Source organism: Prinia subflava, chromosome 1 (assembly GCF_021018805.1).
Source record: "Prinia subflava isolate CZ2003 ecotype Zambia chromosome 1, Cam_Psub_1.2, whole genome shotgun sequence".
In the NCBI taxonomy this organism is placed as follows: Eukaryota; Metazoa; Chordata; class Aves; order Passeriformes; family Cisticolidae; genus Prinia; species Prinia subflava.
The window spans coordinates 112,906,544-112,923,304 of NC_086247.1; the positions used below are offsets into that span (position 1 = coordinate 112,906,544).

The window sequence follows — 16,761 nt, forward strand, 5'->3', positions numbered from 1 at the left end:
GCCAGAAGGACTCAGACTTTGAGCCAGCATAAACAGGATGTGGGGGCTTGAAGACTTTGCCAGTACGTGGCCAGTGGTGGGGAGCACTGAGGGGTAGCCACTGCCACCAGTGCACTGGCACACGCTGGGGCCAGCCACAGGGACACTTGTCCTGCCAAGGCTCAGCAGGGCACTGCTGCAAACCACAGAGGTGTGGCAGAGAGCCTTTGCCTTTGCTCACTGAGCCTTTGCCTGTCAGGAAGCTGAGAGCTGTTCCTGGACTTGGCAGAGGGAGGCTTGAAGGAAGAGCTGCTCTCCTGTGGGTGCCTGCTTGAGGGGCACCTAGGCAAGGCCTCCTTCACAAAGCCCTCATTTTGCCAGTTTTGGACTAGATGTGGCCACTGTCCTTTGCACGCCTGACACCGCCTGTGCGTGCTGCTCTGTTCAGAGCATGGGTGCCCAGAGAGACTGTGAAATCACTGACATGCTGTGAAATCACTGACATGCTCAAAATTCCACAAGGCCTCGAGCAACCTGATTTAAGGTGCCTGTTTTCAACATGACCCTGGACCAGATGACAAATGAGCACAGAACAGACTTGGATGCCCCTGCCAGCCTCAGCTATTCTGTGAGTTTGCTTGACTCATGAACAAAGACATGTGGGTGCCTCTTTGAGGTATCCACACTTGAAGGTTCAAAAGGAGATAATCAGTGCAGCCAAGTATGAGGGCCAGTGGAGGCCCATGAAAATGCCAAATGCCAGTATCAGGTGCTGGTGGACTGCACCCTGTGCAAAGGCTTAGATTCAACCCAAGTAACATCCAAGGCAATTTGAAGAGGGCAGAGGAAGGCATCTTGCTCTTTTTTTAAGTGCCTGTGTTCCATATGTCTTCCACAGGAGGAGTGTCAGCTTAAAAAGGTGAAAGCTCTTTGTGGAGAGCAGTAGCTGTAAGGCACAAGCACATTAATCATGCACTCCTCAGTGACACAGATTTAGAGGGTTGTCTTCTGGCTCACTTGAGTATCAGCACCAAAATGACTGAGGTCTAACTATAGCCTTAACATAGAACCATAGAATCCATTAGGCTGGAAAGACCTTTAAGATCACGGAGTCCAACTGCTAACCCAAAACTGCCAAGTCCATGCCTAAACCATGTCTTAAGAGTCACATCCACACTGAGACCTGAGCAGTCCTGAAGCAGGAAAGCATCAGCTGTAAGCCCTTTCTCCCTCCCTTCCTTTGACACTAGTGCAGGAGTTACGGGGCCAGCAAGTTTGGCCATCTACTAGTGCTGTTCTGCTGAAGGGCAGGGTGGACCCACTGACTGACATTCAGAACCCTGGTGGGAAGGAATGGGACTTGCACCATTTTAGGATAGGGCTCATTTTAGGAAGAGGCCTCTGCCTATCTTGGATGCTCCAGAGATGAACTTGAGCTGGTGTTATTTTATTTGCTCCAATAAACATTTGATTTATACAAAACAAGACGAAAACCCCCTCAAAACAGTTTACAAAGCAAGTTAAGTGTTTGAAACTTTTGATATACAAGATATATATTGCTCACATTCCTATTTCATACATGATGTACAGGTGAAATATTCCTTAAAAGAATAAAAATTTTCCTTTACATGTAGTGTTAAAAAACCCCATAAGAATGTCAGTACTGTCAGGAACTACTGGTGGCCATTCCTTGACCTTTTGTGTGGATGGAATAAGAGAAATGTGCTGAGACCTTCTACCTGCCTGGATGCACTCCCCACATCTCCAATCTCTGCCTACGATCCTGTGAATTTACAACATTCCATCCCTAAAATGCCACAGCATCCTCTAAGTTCCACTGTAGGTGTGGAGGTTTTGTCCCGCTCTGTTTTAACATTTCTGAGCAGTTTGGTTAAAATGAAAAAAAAAAAGAAAAAAAAGAGAAAAAGCAGTTACAAAACGATTTCAAATAAAGTATTTGCCATCATAAATCTTAACTCCTACTTGAATAAGCATGATTCCTATTGACTTGCATGGCAACATTTTTGAGAGGAATATCAATGTTTATGTGTCAAAGGTGTTTAATAAATCACACCAGACACATCTGTCCAGGATTGGTTTGTGGTGGTTGAATTTCTGACTTGCAAGGCCTGCTGACATGCCATGAGGAAGATAATGGTGGATAAATCACTGTAAAACACCTAAAGACAGTATTTTTAGCACTTATTAAACACAGTGCTGTCATATATATAGGCCCAATGTGATGTCAACTGTCTAATCATTTTGGGGAACTGAAAGAATGTAAGCAACATCTGAAGGATCCTGTTGAAAAACTCTGTTTTTGGTTTTTGGTTTTTGTTCTGTGAATTGCTGACTTGCTGAGGCAGCCCTAAATGCAAGCAATGCTGAGGGCAGGATATGCCACTAACCTATTGCTGTGGAGCTTTCCCTCACCTCCAAGGTCTTTTTGCAAAAGTAAAGGCACCAGCTGTTGCCTCTTACTTTAGAAAGCATGGAACAGAGTCAGGTTGTGGTTTGTCTAGCAATTAGACACACTGCACAAGGAAAAAAAAAAGTTTGTTCTTACAGCAACACAATCAGCGTATAAGACAGAAAAAAAAAATATTACTGCCCAGAGCCAGAATGCACGGCAAATATAAAACATCTGCTTGGATTGCTGCTGGCCCTGTCCCATTCTGTAGGGTTTGGGGATGGGAGGCAGGGAAAACTCATCCTGCTGATATTTTGCAACCTGTTTGCACGCAGCACGAATTCAAAGCAATAAACATACAACATTAATGAACTCGATAACCCAACACACATGTGGGTAGGACCAAACCTCCTCACATGACTGTTCTGGCACACTTTGAGGACTCTGGGGTTAAAATGAGAGGGAAAAGGGCATTCCTGAACCTTCCACAATGTACTGCAGACAGGACTATGCAGGTACAACTGCAAAGTCAATTTGGCCTGTCTGCTGTGAGACTGCTCCTGCAACTGTGAACAGCAGGACCACAGCCAGGTGGTCACAGCAGAAGCTTTAAAAGCCATCTTCTTATTGCATATTATTCCTATTTTTTGGCAGAACGCTTAGTGCACAATTGTTGGTGTGGTGCTATACCAGTCTCCCTAGGCTCCTTCCCTAAGAGGTGGGATTTCTAATGCACTGGTAATTTCCTGGAAGCACTTCTTTAATAACTTTTCTTTTCCCAGGACATGGTTGTTTATAGATATATAGATATATATATATACACATACACACACATTTTATATATATATATGTATATATATATATAAAAATAGCAATTTCATAGTTATATACAGGCATTAATAAAGTGCATAATGTTATTGGCTATTTTCAAATCCTTTTCCTGAGGAAGTGCTACCATATATAGCTCCTCCTACAACATGATGCTGGCCGCCAGTGCTAGGGCATGACCGCCACTCCCCCAGCTTTTAATTCCCAGAATAATCTCCCTGTCCAGAGCCGGAGCCTAAAGGGAGTAGCGACAGCCTCAGTCCTCCAGGAAGCAAGTCAAGGCACTGATCAAGCCTTCCTCCTTAGCCAAGGTGAACACGTCTAGGAGCGGCTTCCCTCCGTTCCGGAGCCCTCCGGCACGCGCTACTTGGCGGTGGTGACGGAGCCGTCTTCGGGAATCTTCTCCTCGGAGCAGCTCCTTCCCGACAGCCTGTCGTGGTGCCTGAGCTCGCCGAAGCGCTCGGCCACGCACTGCGCCGTCAGCCGCGCCTCGGGGTCGTGGTCCCAGCACTCGATCAGGGTTTCACACACCATCTGGATGCCCTGCGGGGAGCACAGAGAGCCGTGAGGGGACAGCCACCAACAAAGCCTCTCTCTGGGAGCTGCTCCCACGCCCTCAGAAGTTTGGGGGTTATTCACGTGTGTCCTGGGGGTTCTTTATGGGATCTGCTGCTTCTATCATGGGAGACATTCTTTTTGTTTTTTTAAAGAAAACCCACTACAGTATTTCAGCACTTTAGCTGGCACTGTCATTTTTGGGCTTGCGGTCTGATATGTTACAACAAGAACAGCGATGCTTCGGACTAGTGCTTTAGAATCAAGCGGGGGGTTTTGTTTGATAAATATGATCAAAATTCTTGGATAATATGACCTCCTACTTAACCCATGCCTTTGCATGCCTGAATTCTTCAAACAAAATTCTGATTGCCAGCAATACTGAGCCGCGCATCAGCTCTTTATTAATTCCTTGTAGACCACCTAAATATATGTGCAAATATGGGCCACAGTCCCACAAACACTTTAGCACATCACTCACAGTTGCAACTGTTTAACCTTCATTTCAATTCCGATGCAAATGTTTACAGGAGCGAAAAACCAGTTGCATCTCTGTAATGAATTTTATAAACATGAGGTATTTGCCAGGAAACTGTGTTTTGCTTTATGACACTAAAAGCCCATTAAGTAGGATTTATCTTAAACTTATTTAAAAAAAATAACATTTCACAACATTGCATTAATTGTATAATTTACCTAATTGGTGATGTTGACTGATGTCAATGCTAATAGCAGAATGTTACTGTCTGTATACAAATAACATTAGTTTTCTGCTGGCATTGAAATTACAAGCAGTAAATTAAATTAAATATTAAACATTAACTTGAAATCAATAGTGCAACGAATCTCATTAGGGGGGGGTGTGGAGGTAATTGTAATATGTAAATCCATTCCAGAATTTTATCATGATGAATAATGAGTTCATTACAAAAACACGACTGTAGAGGAAGGAAATGAATATGGAAGAGCCATTACAGTAAGAACAACTTCTATGGAGTTCAAAGCAGATCCTCAGCTGCTGCAAATTGTCACAGCCCTGCGGAAACTGATGCACCACTGCATCTTAGCACAGTGTGAAACACTGAAGGGATTCAGGCGAAGGGAATTAAATCCACCTTCATTAAATGTCCTCTGAGCATGTTATCAGGCATCCATTTCCTTCCTCGGGCTCTTAGCTGAACCCTGTTGGAGCCAGCTGTGCCCATTCTGGCGACACAAGCAGAAGTGCATGGCCCTCCCCGTTGGTGGGGTGCTCTGTGCTGGGGGCAGATTGAGGTGTACGTTTTATATAGGGAAGAAATCTCTGATGTCAAATGCAGGGCACCTAGGTCCAAATCCATGATCATTTTACTTGCTTTATAAAGCCAGAGGTGATGACATCCACAGTGTATCCTAGAACTCTACCCCAATACCTCAAGATGCAACTCTCTGCACACTCAGCCTCACTGTCAAGGGTTTCTAGTGCTGGTAGAATCAGGTATCCAGGTGTCCCTCAAAATTCAACTTCCCTTGTTAAAAGCCCCTCCTCAATTACCCTACTCTTCACAGCTGAGTACATAAGGAGCAAGTCCCTGCAGTCCAGGAAGGGGCTGCACTCTGCCATAGTCATCAGGTGGCAAGTGTTCTTGCTTGGAAAGATGATTGATTTTAGCCACTCATTTGGTCTTTTTTAAGTAGCTGTCAGACTGATTTTAACTTCCCAAATGCAATTAAAAAGGGAATGTTACATTGCTCCTGATGGAAATAGTAGATATTCTTGATTGCCTGGGCTTTTATGAACATTTGTGATATTTTCCTCTTGTTGCTAAAGACCACTCAGAATATTTCATTGAGAAGTGGAATGACCAAGCCTCACTTCTTTGATATGATTCACATTTTAACTCTACTGATAAAACTGCTGAGAGCAAAGGTGAAGAAATTCATGTGTTTGGCTTCTCTCCATCTAGTTTCATCTACTAAAAACCTACCATTGCCTAGGAAGTGCAACTGTGGTGCTCGTGCATGGAGGAAGCTGACAAAGTGCTTTGTGATATGCAAGGGAAGTGGACTGCTAATGAATAAACCCAGACTGGCTTGCTGAAGACTAACTTTGTGTTTCCTTAAACCTGTCAACAGCTGGTATAAAACTATGACTGGTTTCCATGGTAAAGTACTGAGATTTGCTCTCTGTGCTGAAGATCCTCTGTAGTAGGATGGTCTCTGTGGAAATGGGGTAAAACAAATTCAACAGTGCCCTGTTTACAAAGCTACCAGTGGTGAGTGGAGAAGGGGGTCATGCTGCTTTTGGTGTTGAATAATACTGAAACCAGCCTGACTCAAACTTCAGCATCTTGACAGTGAGGTGAAGATGCGGTAGACCTGGCAAACTGCCCAATGAAGGAACAAACAAGCATTAATAACTTTAATAACTTACCTAACAACTTAGTATTAATAAGTATTAATAACTTATCTAAAGCTGCTGAGCTGACTGAGCTGGCCTAGAGACATCTGACTGACAGTCAGTCAATCACTTTATACTGTGAAAGCCCAGTTCCACTTTTTAACAACAGCATCTTCTAACATAACCCTTCTTGGATTGAGTGTAGAGATTCCTCCCCTTGAGGAGTCCAATGCCTCAAGGTTAGTCCCATGCCTTCAAAGTTACTCCCTGAGGATGAGTGGAAAAGATTTCCCTACAGTTGTTGGCATGGGTGGCTGACATCAATCTTTAGTTAACAATTGGTTTTGCCACCTTTAGTATGGTTGCTTTAATATGATTGCCTCAATATTGCTTCACAGTGCCCACTATACGAGTAGTTACAGCTCCTATACTGTGTAGTACATAACTCTGATTAAGACCTTTTTGTCTATTCATTATCATAATAAATAATATATATTTTTATATCTGGTTTGCCATCCTTAATCATGTGGGACAAAGTTGTATAATGGTTCAGCTGCACCCATATAATCCTTAAAACGTAAACTGTTGACAAATTCTGGGGCTAAGACCAAATCCAGCCACACCTAGACACCTCTCTGAGAAGGAGCTTAGAAAGCAAGGGGATCTTTTCTGTACCTCATGACTCAACAGGAGGGCTTCTCTAATAAATTTTGTCTGGAGCTCCCATTCTGCCTGCAACAGAGGCCCATGTGTGAAGTTGTTTTCTTTGCCCTTCTGGAGCCTACAGTGTGCTTTAAGGGTCTAATTATTCTGTGGCTCTCCAGACGATTGTTGGATCTGAGGCTTCCAATGTTTCTGTTTTGATTGCTTTTTGATTACATTGGTGCGCAGCAGGAATACCAGGGCATTGGGACAGGCTTGGTGCAGAGAACTGTGGTGTCTGAACCACATCAGCACCAGTGCCACTCTGGGATGGAGTTTCTCCACGTGTGACAGACCTATCCATGCAAAGAGAGGTCCAGCCTGTTGGGCAGGGCACTGAGGCAAGGCTGGAGCTTGAGGCAGCAGCCAAATGCACAGTGCAGCTCCCTGTGCTCACATGTGGTGCTCTTACCTGATGGTTAAGCCAGGAGCTGGGGATCTCGGGTCGCCCTCTGTCTCTCAGGACATTGTCCTTCATGCTTTCCACACAAGGGTGTTCTCGCACTTTGGAGCCGAATGGGGGCTCGTACTCTTTTACTTCTGACAAGAGAAGAAGCAAACACAGAGTATTTAGCTGGGCTGTGTTTGTGCTGAGAGTGAAGGGAGCTGGCTGCTCTCTGAGGAACAGGAGCTACTGATTAGCTGCTCACTGCCACTGTTCTGCTTGACCAGCTCCAAACAAAGCAAAGCCAGTTGGCATTTTCAAAAATGTTTCAAATTTGTTTCTCTCACATACTCCCTCCCTCCCCTTTTGTTTCCTAGCCAGCAAAACAATTCTCATTTAAACCCTTTAGTACATAATAATATTAGCAACAGCCCAAGAAGCAGAGTAATCTATAATGGTTTGTGAGCCTTTCAGTCTCTGCTGAGGTAATATGCACACGAGCTTTTAGGTGAGTTTTGCATGAGCCAAGCTTTTGAAAAGTTGGTCATCCTTAGCTCTCCTGGAGTCCACACACACTTACCAGGTGAAATATAAATTGAAATCTATCCCTAGGTCATGGTAGATGTGAATGTGCAGATTGCTAGGTTGAAACAGTTGCTTGGAAAGGACAAAGATACAGTTAAGGAGCAATGCTGGAAGCTGCCACACTGCCCTTGTTTACTCCTAAAAGCTGCATTCTTTTGTAGAAAGTAGTAGTCTGCTCTTATTTTAGACGTCCTTCCCAAAATGGATCAGTTTTGGCCTGTGATACAGGGGCACAGCTTTCTGAAGGCGCTGTTGTTGCCACTCTATTTTTTGTTTGCGTGTTGCATATTTTCTTTGCTTTTCTTTGGAGAGAGAAAGGAAGAGGCAGACATATGGGACCTTTGGAGAGAACTCAAGAAATCTCTGAGAGCGGAAATATTATAGTAGATGCTGACACGGTGTAGAAAATGCTGTGGTTTCTTTGGGAACAGATGGAGACTTTACTCACAGGCCTAATGACTTGCTGCTATCAGATAAAGATTTATGAAGTTGGCCTGGTCTGCTGCCTCTCATTTCTTTCTAGGAATTAATTGAGGGCAAGTTTAATCTACACAGCAGTCTGGAGAACGCATGAGAATGGCCAGATGATGTATGAACAGAGACGAACGAGTGGAGAGACACACCACAGTTGCCTGATGTTACAACCAAGTTCAACTGCAGTGCTCAGTGTTGGTCACTCCTCTAAAGGGGTAAAAAGTGCTGAGATATGTGAATAAGAATTAAAGGCCCATAAGAAATGGGAAGAACCTCTAACACTTGGGTTTGTTTACTTTGGGAGAGAAAGGTGAGGATGTGGCCATATGATACACTACTGAAAATAACTAATGATCAGGATAACACAGGTCAGATCCCTCAGTCATTTCTCATTATAAAAACAAGGTAATATTGAAGACAACTCAATTTGGACTTTCCTCCAAAGCCTTGAAGTCAGGCTGTAGATCTCACTTGTATGTGGTGGCCATGAGATGAGGACTTTATCAGGCTAATGCTTAAAAAGAATAGCCAAGTAACAATAACAAACATTTTGGAAGGGATATTAAACCTTGTGCTTCAAATGCTCAGCATTTAGAGATTCAGCTGCAAACAACTGTGTGCAGTGCAGCAGATCACTCCATAGAAGCCTCCTGCACAGCTCTCCTTCCTTCTCCCTAGCCATCTGCTGCTGGCCACTTTCCAAAAAAATGCTCTGGAGAATGGCTATAGCCCAGAAACAAAGCTCCCATCTTCTAAGACCCAAGGGCCAAAGTCTGCTTTGCTTTCTTTCCTATACAAGAAGGCAAACCAGTCTCATCCACATTAATCTGAGCCTGAGATTACTCAGCCAAAGTAAATTAACAAGATTTTAGCCCTAGAAATTGGGCAGTTGCCATCTTGCTAGTCAGTCTTGGGTTAGCATGCAGCAGATGCACAATGATTACATTGCACCTACCTGCACGTACAAAGCTAAAAAAATATTAAAGTTCACTGGGAGAATTTAAATCACATGCCCTAGATTTCCTGCACCATCTCCATCAGTCATGGTTTAGTTGTGGCAGTGGTCGTGAACACCAGCCAAGGTTCTGAGATCTTGCAGGGTGAGGAGTCAGAGGAGTCTCAATGTCCAACAGAGGGAAGCTGGTGCTGTGGTGCTGACTTGTTGTTTCCTCTCACTGATTTAATCTCAGTGTTGCTCAGATTAATGAGATGGTTCAAGCAGGAGAAGGGAAAGCCTTTCCTGGGAATTGATAGCTTCATAATACATTTTTTGTCTTTGAGAAATTGTTTGTAAGTTATGAGCATTCCTCTTCCCAATATAAAGATTGAATAGGTTTTTCAGGTTTGGATTTTTTGTCGTTGCTTTGTTTTTGTTTATGGTAAAAAAAAGAGAGAAACTGAGGCCAGATGCCAATTCACTGTGATGACTTCTTACCAATACAGTCATGCCTTCCCTCAGTTTGAAAAGCATGCAGCATTTTCTTGCTATTTATTATCATGCTTCTCTTTCCCTTGGAAAGCAAAAAAAAAGCCCACTAAATCCTCATACAGTAAGTAATCCTAATGCTGTGGAATCCCAAGAGTCAGACACATTTTGCAGTAATAGCTGGTGTTATTCATGGATCAAGTTTATGTGCTACAGTGGATGTAACAGGTGTCAATTTGAGGTAGGTTAAGGTGTTTGTGCCTAGATGCCTGTGTGTGGCTGTACACAGATGCTGATTCTCTCTCTCATGCCTTATATGTTTCTTTCCATTGGTTTTAGACTGGTTGGGCACTAAAAATGACAGCTGGATGAAGTACCATAAATACATCAGGAATCATGAACTACAGAACCTTCAGCATTCAAAAATGGCAGACTTCCTCCAACTTTAACCTCCAGCACTCAGTCTTTATGGTTGAGAGCTGACTTGCACCACTAACTGCTATACCTCTAGTTTGTTTTGACATTGGCCTAGCTATAATTTTCAGAAAGGCTGAGATTGGATTTTTAGCTCTGAACAGAGACATTACTGAAAATATATTTGTTGTGCGTGATGAAAGCTTGGAAAATTTGGATCACTTGTGGTCTTTTTCTACTCTAATCTTTTTGCAGTGAGATTTTCTTTGGGTCAGAAGAGCATACCCACAAACCGTGATGACACTTCTTTATGTGATCTGGCTTACTGATTTCTGTGGAACAACCTCTCATGCTGGATGATGGAGTTTTATTTGCAGAATCAAAGCAGGAGTGAGGTGGAAGGCCAGCAGAAGTGAGATGTGAGGCACAGTCTACAGCAGTGAGCTTGTGTTTGGGAACTTCTAGGTCCCTTTGAAATGCCCCTTTACTTAGAGCTTACGAGGCGGAAGAAGAGATAAATCAGCTGATGGTGGAGCTACTGTGACAGCTCATGCAAACACAGGTCCTTCAGAGAGTGTCTTTCTTCATGATAGAGGAATTTGGGTAGTGAATCTGCTAACTTGCACAAAGGGGAAAAAATGCCCAAAGGAGAGGCCCGAAAGCTGTTTCATGGCCAAGTTTAAGATGCTGTCAAATGCTTACTTCACAACTTTCCCTAGGTTTCCCTGTTAAGGGAAGGATGCATTGGGATGAGTGAACTCATTGTGCACACATATCTCTTAAATGACTTCACATCTGATGATCAAAGTCCCTTTTCTAAAGGTTTGGGAATGCACGAGCCCTGCCATCAAGGCAGGCTTAGGGGCTGCTCGGTCAGTGCACAGTGAAGCCTGAGGGGGAAAGGAGCAAACACAGAGCACATCAGCTCTCAACATGGCCTGTGGTGCAGTGACCTTATGCACTGCCACATAGGTTTGTTGAAGGACAGCACATGTAGCACTGTGGTGACACTTGGAGAATTTCCAGGACATGGGTGCCTGTCGTGGGGTGACCCTGCACTGTGTGGATCTACCAGCCAGGGCTGTATGCCACCACAAGCCAGTGCACTGCAGACATGCCCTAATTGGGCTCCACTTCACAGGAGGAGAAATCTAAATCAGCCCCCAGCTGCAGCCACCTCAGGGCCCACTGCACAGGCACAGCCCTGCTGTACAGGTCATCTGATTGCTCCCTGCTGCCAGAAGTGTCACCACTCCACGTCAGTGTGATGAAAGCTGAGGATTTCATGAGGTACAGGATGCACATATGTTTAGTTGCCAAACTGTGGCTCTTGGCTGACTCTTTCCAAGTAAACAGAAGATTAATCCTGATTTTATTCACATGAAACACAGCTCCGGTAAAGCAAGGCTGCCATTTAAAAAAAAAGCCCTGCAACTATACCACAGCCAGCCACCACTTCAGGCAGTACAATACCGCTCGAGCAACATCCCCATTTTCTGAGGGGTTTCTCTTCTCCCTCTTCACCAAACTGGTGTATCCAGAAGTTGCCTTTCCTTTCCTTCTCCCCTACCACCCCCAATAGTCCCTCACCCATAGCAGTTGCGATACAAACCAGATGGTTTTCTTTTCTTTCTAGGAGGCTGTCAGAGAAATTACACTTGTCTTAGCCACCAAAGCTGTGTCACTCTGAAAGCAAGTGGTTGAGATGAAAATTGTATTTCTTGCAACGTGCAGCATCTGGTGCACAGCTGTTGTGCTGAATGAAATACCACGTTAACAGCAGCGTGGAACTGTTGAAGTTCTCCCCAAAGTAGTATTGCTGAGTTCCTAAATATGCCTCTTAAATTATACTCTGGTGAAAAATCAGTCAGCCTCGATCTTTGCCTCTGTCTCCCTTTCCCTCGTGCCCCATTTCTGCTTCTCCACATTTAGCACAACAAAGTTACAATGAACAGCGTGGCTTTTCTCAAAAGCTGGTCCCCACCTGCTTATTTACTACAGCAGCTTCACAGTACGGGTTGTGCTGCTGGGTATTTTTGTTTAAATGTCTGCTGACTGAAGAGGCCTGGCATAGCGTGGAGGCTGTGTTCGACAAAGCCGCTGTAGTGAAAGGCTGCCTGCCTCACCTCCCACACTCACTGAACACCTGCATGCTGACAAATAAATCCCGAGAGCTCCCTTTGAAAAAGAAATACGTCCCTGTACCTCTGCGTGGCTGAATGGCAATTAGCCCCCCTCCTCACATGCTTTCCTCCCTAAATAAAGTTGTTAATGCTGTTGCCTCGGCTAAGACTCCCCACTTGTCCTCAAAACTGCCCTGAGCTGGCAGCACAGCCAAGCCTGCCCTGCAAAGGCAGAGCCTAGATCTTTTAGCTCCTTTGAAAAGGCCGTCTGCAATCAGGTCAGCCTACTCTGCCTTACATGCAAAGACATTTCTCTCATTGCCAAACAGCCTAGGAGCAGAAGAGGGCTTTGCGTGAGCAGAGGCAGCTCCTTGGGAAGGCTGCGAGGAGAGGAGGGAGTCTCACAAGTGACAGATGGAGAAAGAAGGTGGAGGGGGAGCTGTAGTCATGAATCACTGTGAGGGTATTTCACCAGCTGGCTGCAAAGATAACCAGACTGCACAAACCAGGGGAAAATCTGAGAAGGAAATGAGAGTAATGCTGCAATGCCGTTGCAGCTCAGTACTGGTGACAAGTTAAGGGATCTACATCCTGGGAGTTGTGTTTAACTGCTTAACCAGAGATCCTAAGTGCACGTTCCAACCGCTACAGATCTGCCCTAGCCCTCCTGGGGTTTTGCTGGGGACCTCACCTCAGGAAAGGTGAGTGAAATAGGGAAATAAAATTCCAGAAATGTGTTTCTGGAGATGAGGATGACTGAGGGATGAAATAAGTAGGGAAAATCAGGATATGGGTGGGGGTTAAACATCACTTGAAAGGGGATGCTGGGCCAGAGAAATATTTCCCTTTATTGAAATGACTTCACCTCTTCTTCTCAAGGTTATATTGGGTCAATCTCTTCTAGATAAACATGCTGGTGATTTTCCTTCCTTATGAAACTCCGTTTATATCCTCTTTTAGCAGCTGCCTTCTGAGAACAGCAGCAAAAAGGTTTGCTTTTGCTACAATCTCCATTTTGCCCTACTCAGCAAATCTGAGCAGGAAGGGACTCAGGCATCATCAAAGATAAAGGACTCCACAGTGAACAGCATATAATTATATTAATCAGGTGAGTTCCTAAATGCAAGAAACAGAGACAGATCATGAGACAGGGCACAGTTCCTTTTTTTCAGGTTTTAAATCTCCTCTACCACATTTACAAAAGCGCAAATGAAATGCTGAGGTTGTGCCAATGCACTTGGAAACAGGCATGACCATGATCCATTAAATATGGATAAGTTTGCCTTGGAATATGTCAGAGGTTCAGTTCCTGGAGCACCAAATGTTTTACCCTTAAATGTTTGACTAGAAAAGAACTTGGTGTTCTTTTCATGCTTTTATGCTAGCACGTTCAGCACACATACTTGCTTTGTAGCTTTCCTGGCAGGGTGCAAACAGGGGCAAATCTGTTGCCCACAATACAGCCCACCCAGAAAGACCAAATACTGGTCAGACAGAGCAGGAGACTGAGATGGAGGCAATTCCTCCTTCCTGCACATGGACGTCGTGGTGCAGCCCCACAGTCACTGTGCAGAGTGGCTTCAGAGACCTCCCTTGTGGTATCCCACAGATGCTGGTAGAGAAACAAGGAGCAGCTATGCACATCTTCCCCTGGGACATTGGTTTCCCTCCTGAACACTGTGTTCCTCACAGCACAGTGCTCTAGCCTGCAAGACTGTCCTGTCTCTGTGTCTGTGGCAGCCCTTCAAGGTGGAACTGTGCCAAGTCAAATGAAAAGGGAGCCTCTGTGGTTTTGGAAGAAGGATAACAAATCAAATCACAGTTGCATATCTACTGTAATATCCACATTAGTTACCTTTTACAGCCCCACTCCTTAGACTGCCTGTGTGAGACCTGAACTCTGCAGCAATAATTTTTAATATGACTCCTAGATGTGTATTGTAGATATCCCAACAGCAAATTTTTTGATGTCTAGCACATACCAGCATTGCACACTGGGAATTCTGGTCAACTTTAGGCAAAGCAGAAATGGAGATTTTTGTTTCAGAAGAAACTACGAATCTGAGCAAGCATAGCAGCCTGGAGCTGTTCTGATAGTTAGTTCCAATCATTATTGTTTTGTTACTATACTTCATACAGCAAACATCTCTTGATTTCTCATATGGATGATCTCTTGCAAAATGACAAAGCATGATGTGCAGCAGCTGGTGATTTTGGAAAAAGGGAAACTTTCCATACCACTATGATGCCTCTTACAGAAATTATCAATTAGTAAATGTGACACTTACTAGGTTTGAGAATTATCAATTAGTAAATTATCAATTAGTAAATGTGGCCCTTATTAGGTTTGAGAATTAACATTTCATGAAAGTAAATGGGAAGCAGTTATCACTTCTTCAGTTTCATATTTCAGATTGACTTATGTTTCCAATTATTTTGAGTGAGATCAACCAGGCTGAGTCAATCCATGGCTACTCAAGATGTCATAGGGAAACCAGATTTTAATAATCTTTAGAAGTGATCTACCTAACAGCAAATTTACCCTTACACCAACTGAGGATCAATTTACTCGTGCTCTCAGTTGCTTGGTGTTCAAGTCTGCTCATGCATGTGTGCATCTCACACTACTGAAGGATTGTTAATTTGCATCATGCAGATTAGAAAACCTGGTGATAGTTAAAAGAAATCACCCTCTCTCCAGACAACCATGAGAGTATGTCTGTCTCAACATACTTTTAGAGAGAAGAAAACAGATGGCACTTACCTCCGACAGCGTTACAGCGAGATGTCATTTCCCAGAGGACCAAAGCCATGGAGTACACATCTGTCTGTTTGAAGGACTCCATGTTCTCCAGGTTCATCCTGGACTCCAAAACCTCAGGGGCCATATATCTTGCTGTGCCAACCTGAAGGAGAAGAGATGGGGGAGAGCTCACGAGCTGAAACTGCAATTCATGTTTTGGATTCCACTGTGATTTAACTTCAGCTTTCACAGAAACAGTGCCATTTGACATGTATCCAAAAATTCAGGCTATACTTGGCATAGGCCATATTTTCTGCTGCCAGGGGAATCTGGCATTGTCCTGACTACCAACTTACTTGCACCCCTCTGGGTGAGGAAAAAAAATATAGCTCTTTTTAGTTCCTTAAGCAAATAATTTTGATGCTGACAAGTTTTCTCACTCTTTGGCTATTCACAGATAAACTCTGACCTTTGCACCTGAAGCAATTGCTGCTGACCAAGTGCCTTTCAGATGAGCAAGAATCACATTTTATTATATTGCACAGCATATTACAGTGTTAGCTGTTTCTTTTCATGGTAGGCTTAAAAGGAGAGTAAATGCAGGCCTGGGAGAAAAAAGCAAACACACAAATACTGAATGCAGAAGCACACATTTGAATCCAAACCAAAAATCTGCCCCTTTGAAAAAAAATTCTCATAAACTTTATTCATACTGAGCAATTTTCAGCAATGACTTTAGCAGCTTTGCTAAGATCTAGATTATGATTTTGCATTACAGAAGATGAAGTTTAAAAGTCTGCTTTTATCACAAGAAAGGATTTAAGGAAGAATTCTTGGATCTCTCAACAGTTGTTCTCAAATGAAAAACCCTTCACAGGGTATAAATGACGTATCCCCCTTGAAAAACTGCAAATAGAGTCTTTCATCAGGCAAAGACAGCTTCAAGTTGGAGACTAGTTAATGGCAGAGATGAACAAACACAAGTGGGTGATGCAGCAGGACATATGATTTAAACAAGCTGTTTACACTGCAGCAATCACTCCAGAGCCCAGAGGCAAGCAGGGCTGCGAAAGATCATTTCAGTTACTGGGTCTGCAACTGCAAATGTACAGTCTTGAGGGAGCCCTGTGACACCCATTTTATAACCTTCTGTAAACATGTCTTTTCACCTCAGGCTCAGGGCAAATGGGAAGAGGTTCCACAAAAAGTGGAAAGTATTGTAAGAAGAAGGAAAGATCAAGAAAACAGCTTTGTCATAGGACCTTGCAACAGCAGAAAATCTCTGTGTCAAAAATATCTGAATGGCTGTAGGATCAAAACCTTTATAAACAGAAGACAGGAGAAAAATTCAGTGTGAGCAGTCTCAAAGTTAAGTTTTGTGCCACACTGACACTGATGAATTTAAGGCCAAGCATGTGAATAGCAGCTATATATTGAAGAGGTACTTGGGACAGTCACATCTCAGCACCACTGAGGTGAGCACCAACTCCCTTCCCTACATAAAATGTACAGATGGAAACACTGAAGCAGAGGTTGTTGTTACCCACTATAAACTCCCTAGCATGTGATTACTTCCCCAAGCAGATCCCATCCAAAGCTCAAGATTACCTTTGCACATGGCCCAACCCCTCCAACCTTGCTGATTTTAACAAGAGTTAATGATGCCCAAGCATAGATCCCTCACATTGCCACAAAGTTCTGTTCTGGTCTGGCATTTCACACACTCTTCTCAGCAATGAAAATGTTTCTGCACTTTT

General features: G+C 43.7%; 1 protein-coding gene across 1 annotated transcript in view; it reads right to left on the bottom strand.

The window, feature by feature from the left end:
• Positions 1-1,405: 1,405 nt before the first annotated feature.
• TGFBR2 (transforming growth factor beta receptor 2) overlaps positions 1,406-16,761 on the bottom strand; it is a 60,701-nt gene continuing 45,345 nt past the window's right edge. Inside the window, exons 6-8 of the mRNA XM_063408712.1 lie at positions 15,026-15,167; positions 7,267-7,394; positions 1,406-3,760 (exon numbers count right to left, since the gene is read on the bottom strand). Coding sequence (XP_063264782.1) covers positions 3,581-3,760; positions 7,267-7,394; positions 15,026-15,167 — 450 coding nt within the window. The 3' untranslated portion in view covers positions 1,406-3,580. The remainder of the gene's footprint in view (positions 3,761-7,266; positions 7,395-15,025; positions 15,168-16,761) is intronic.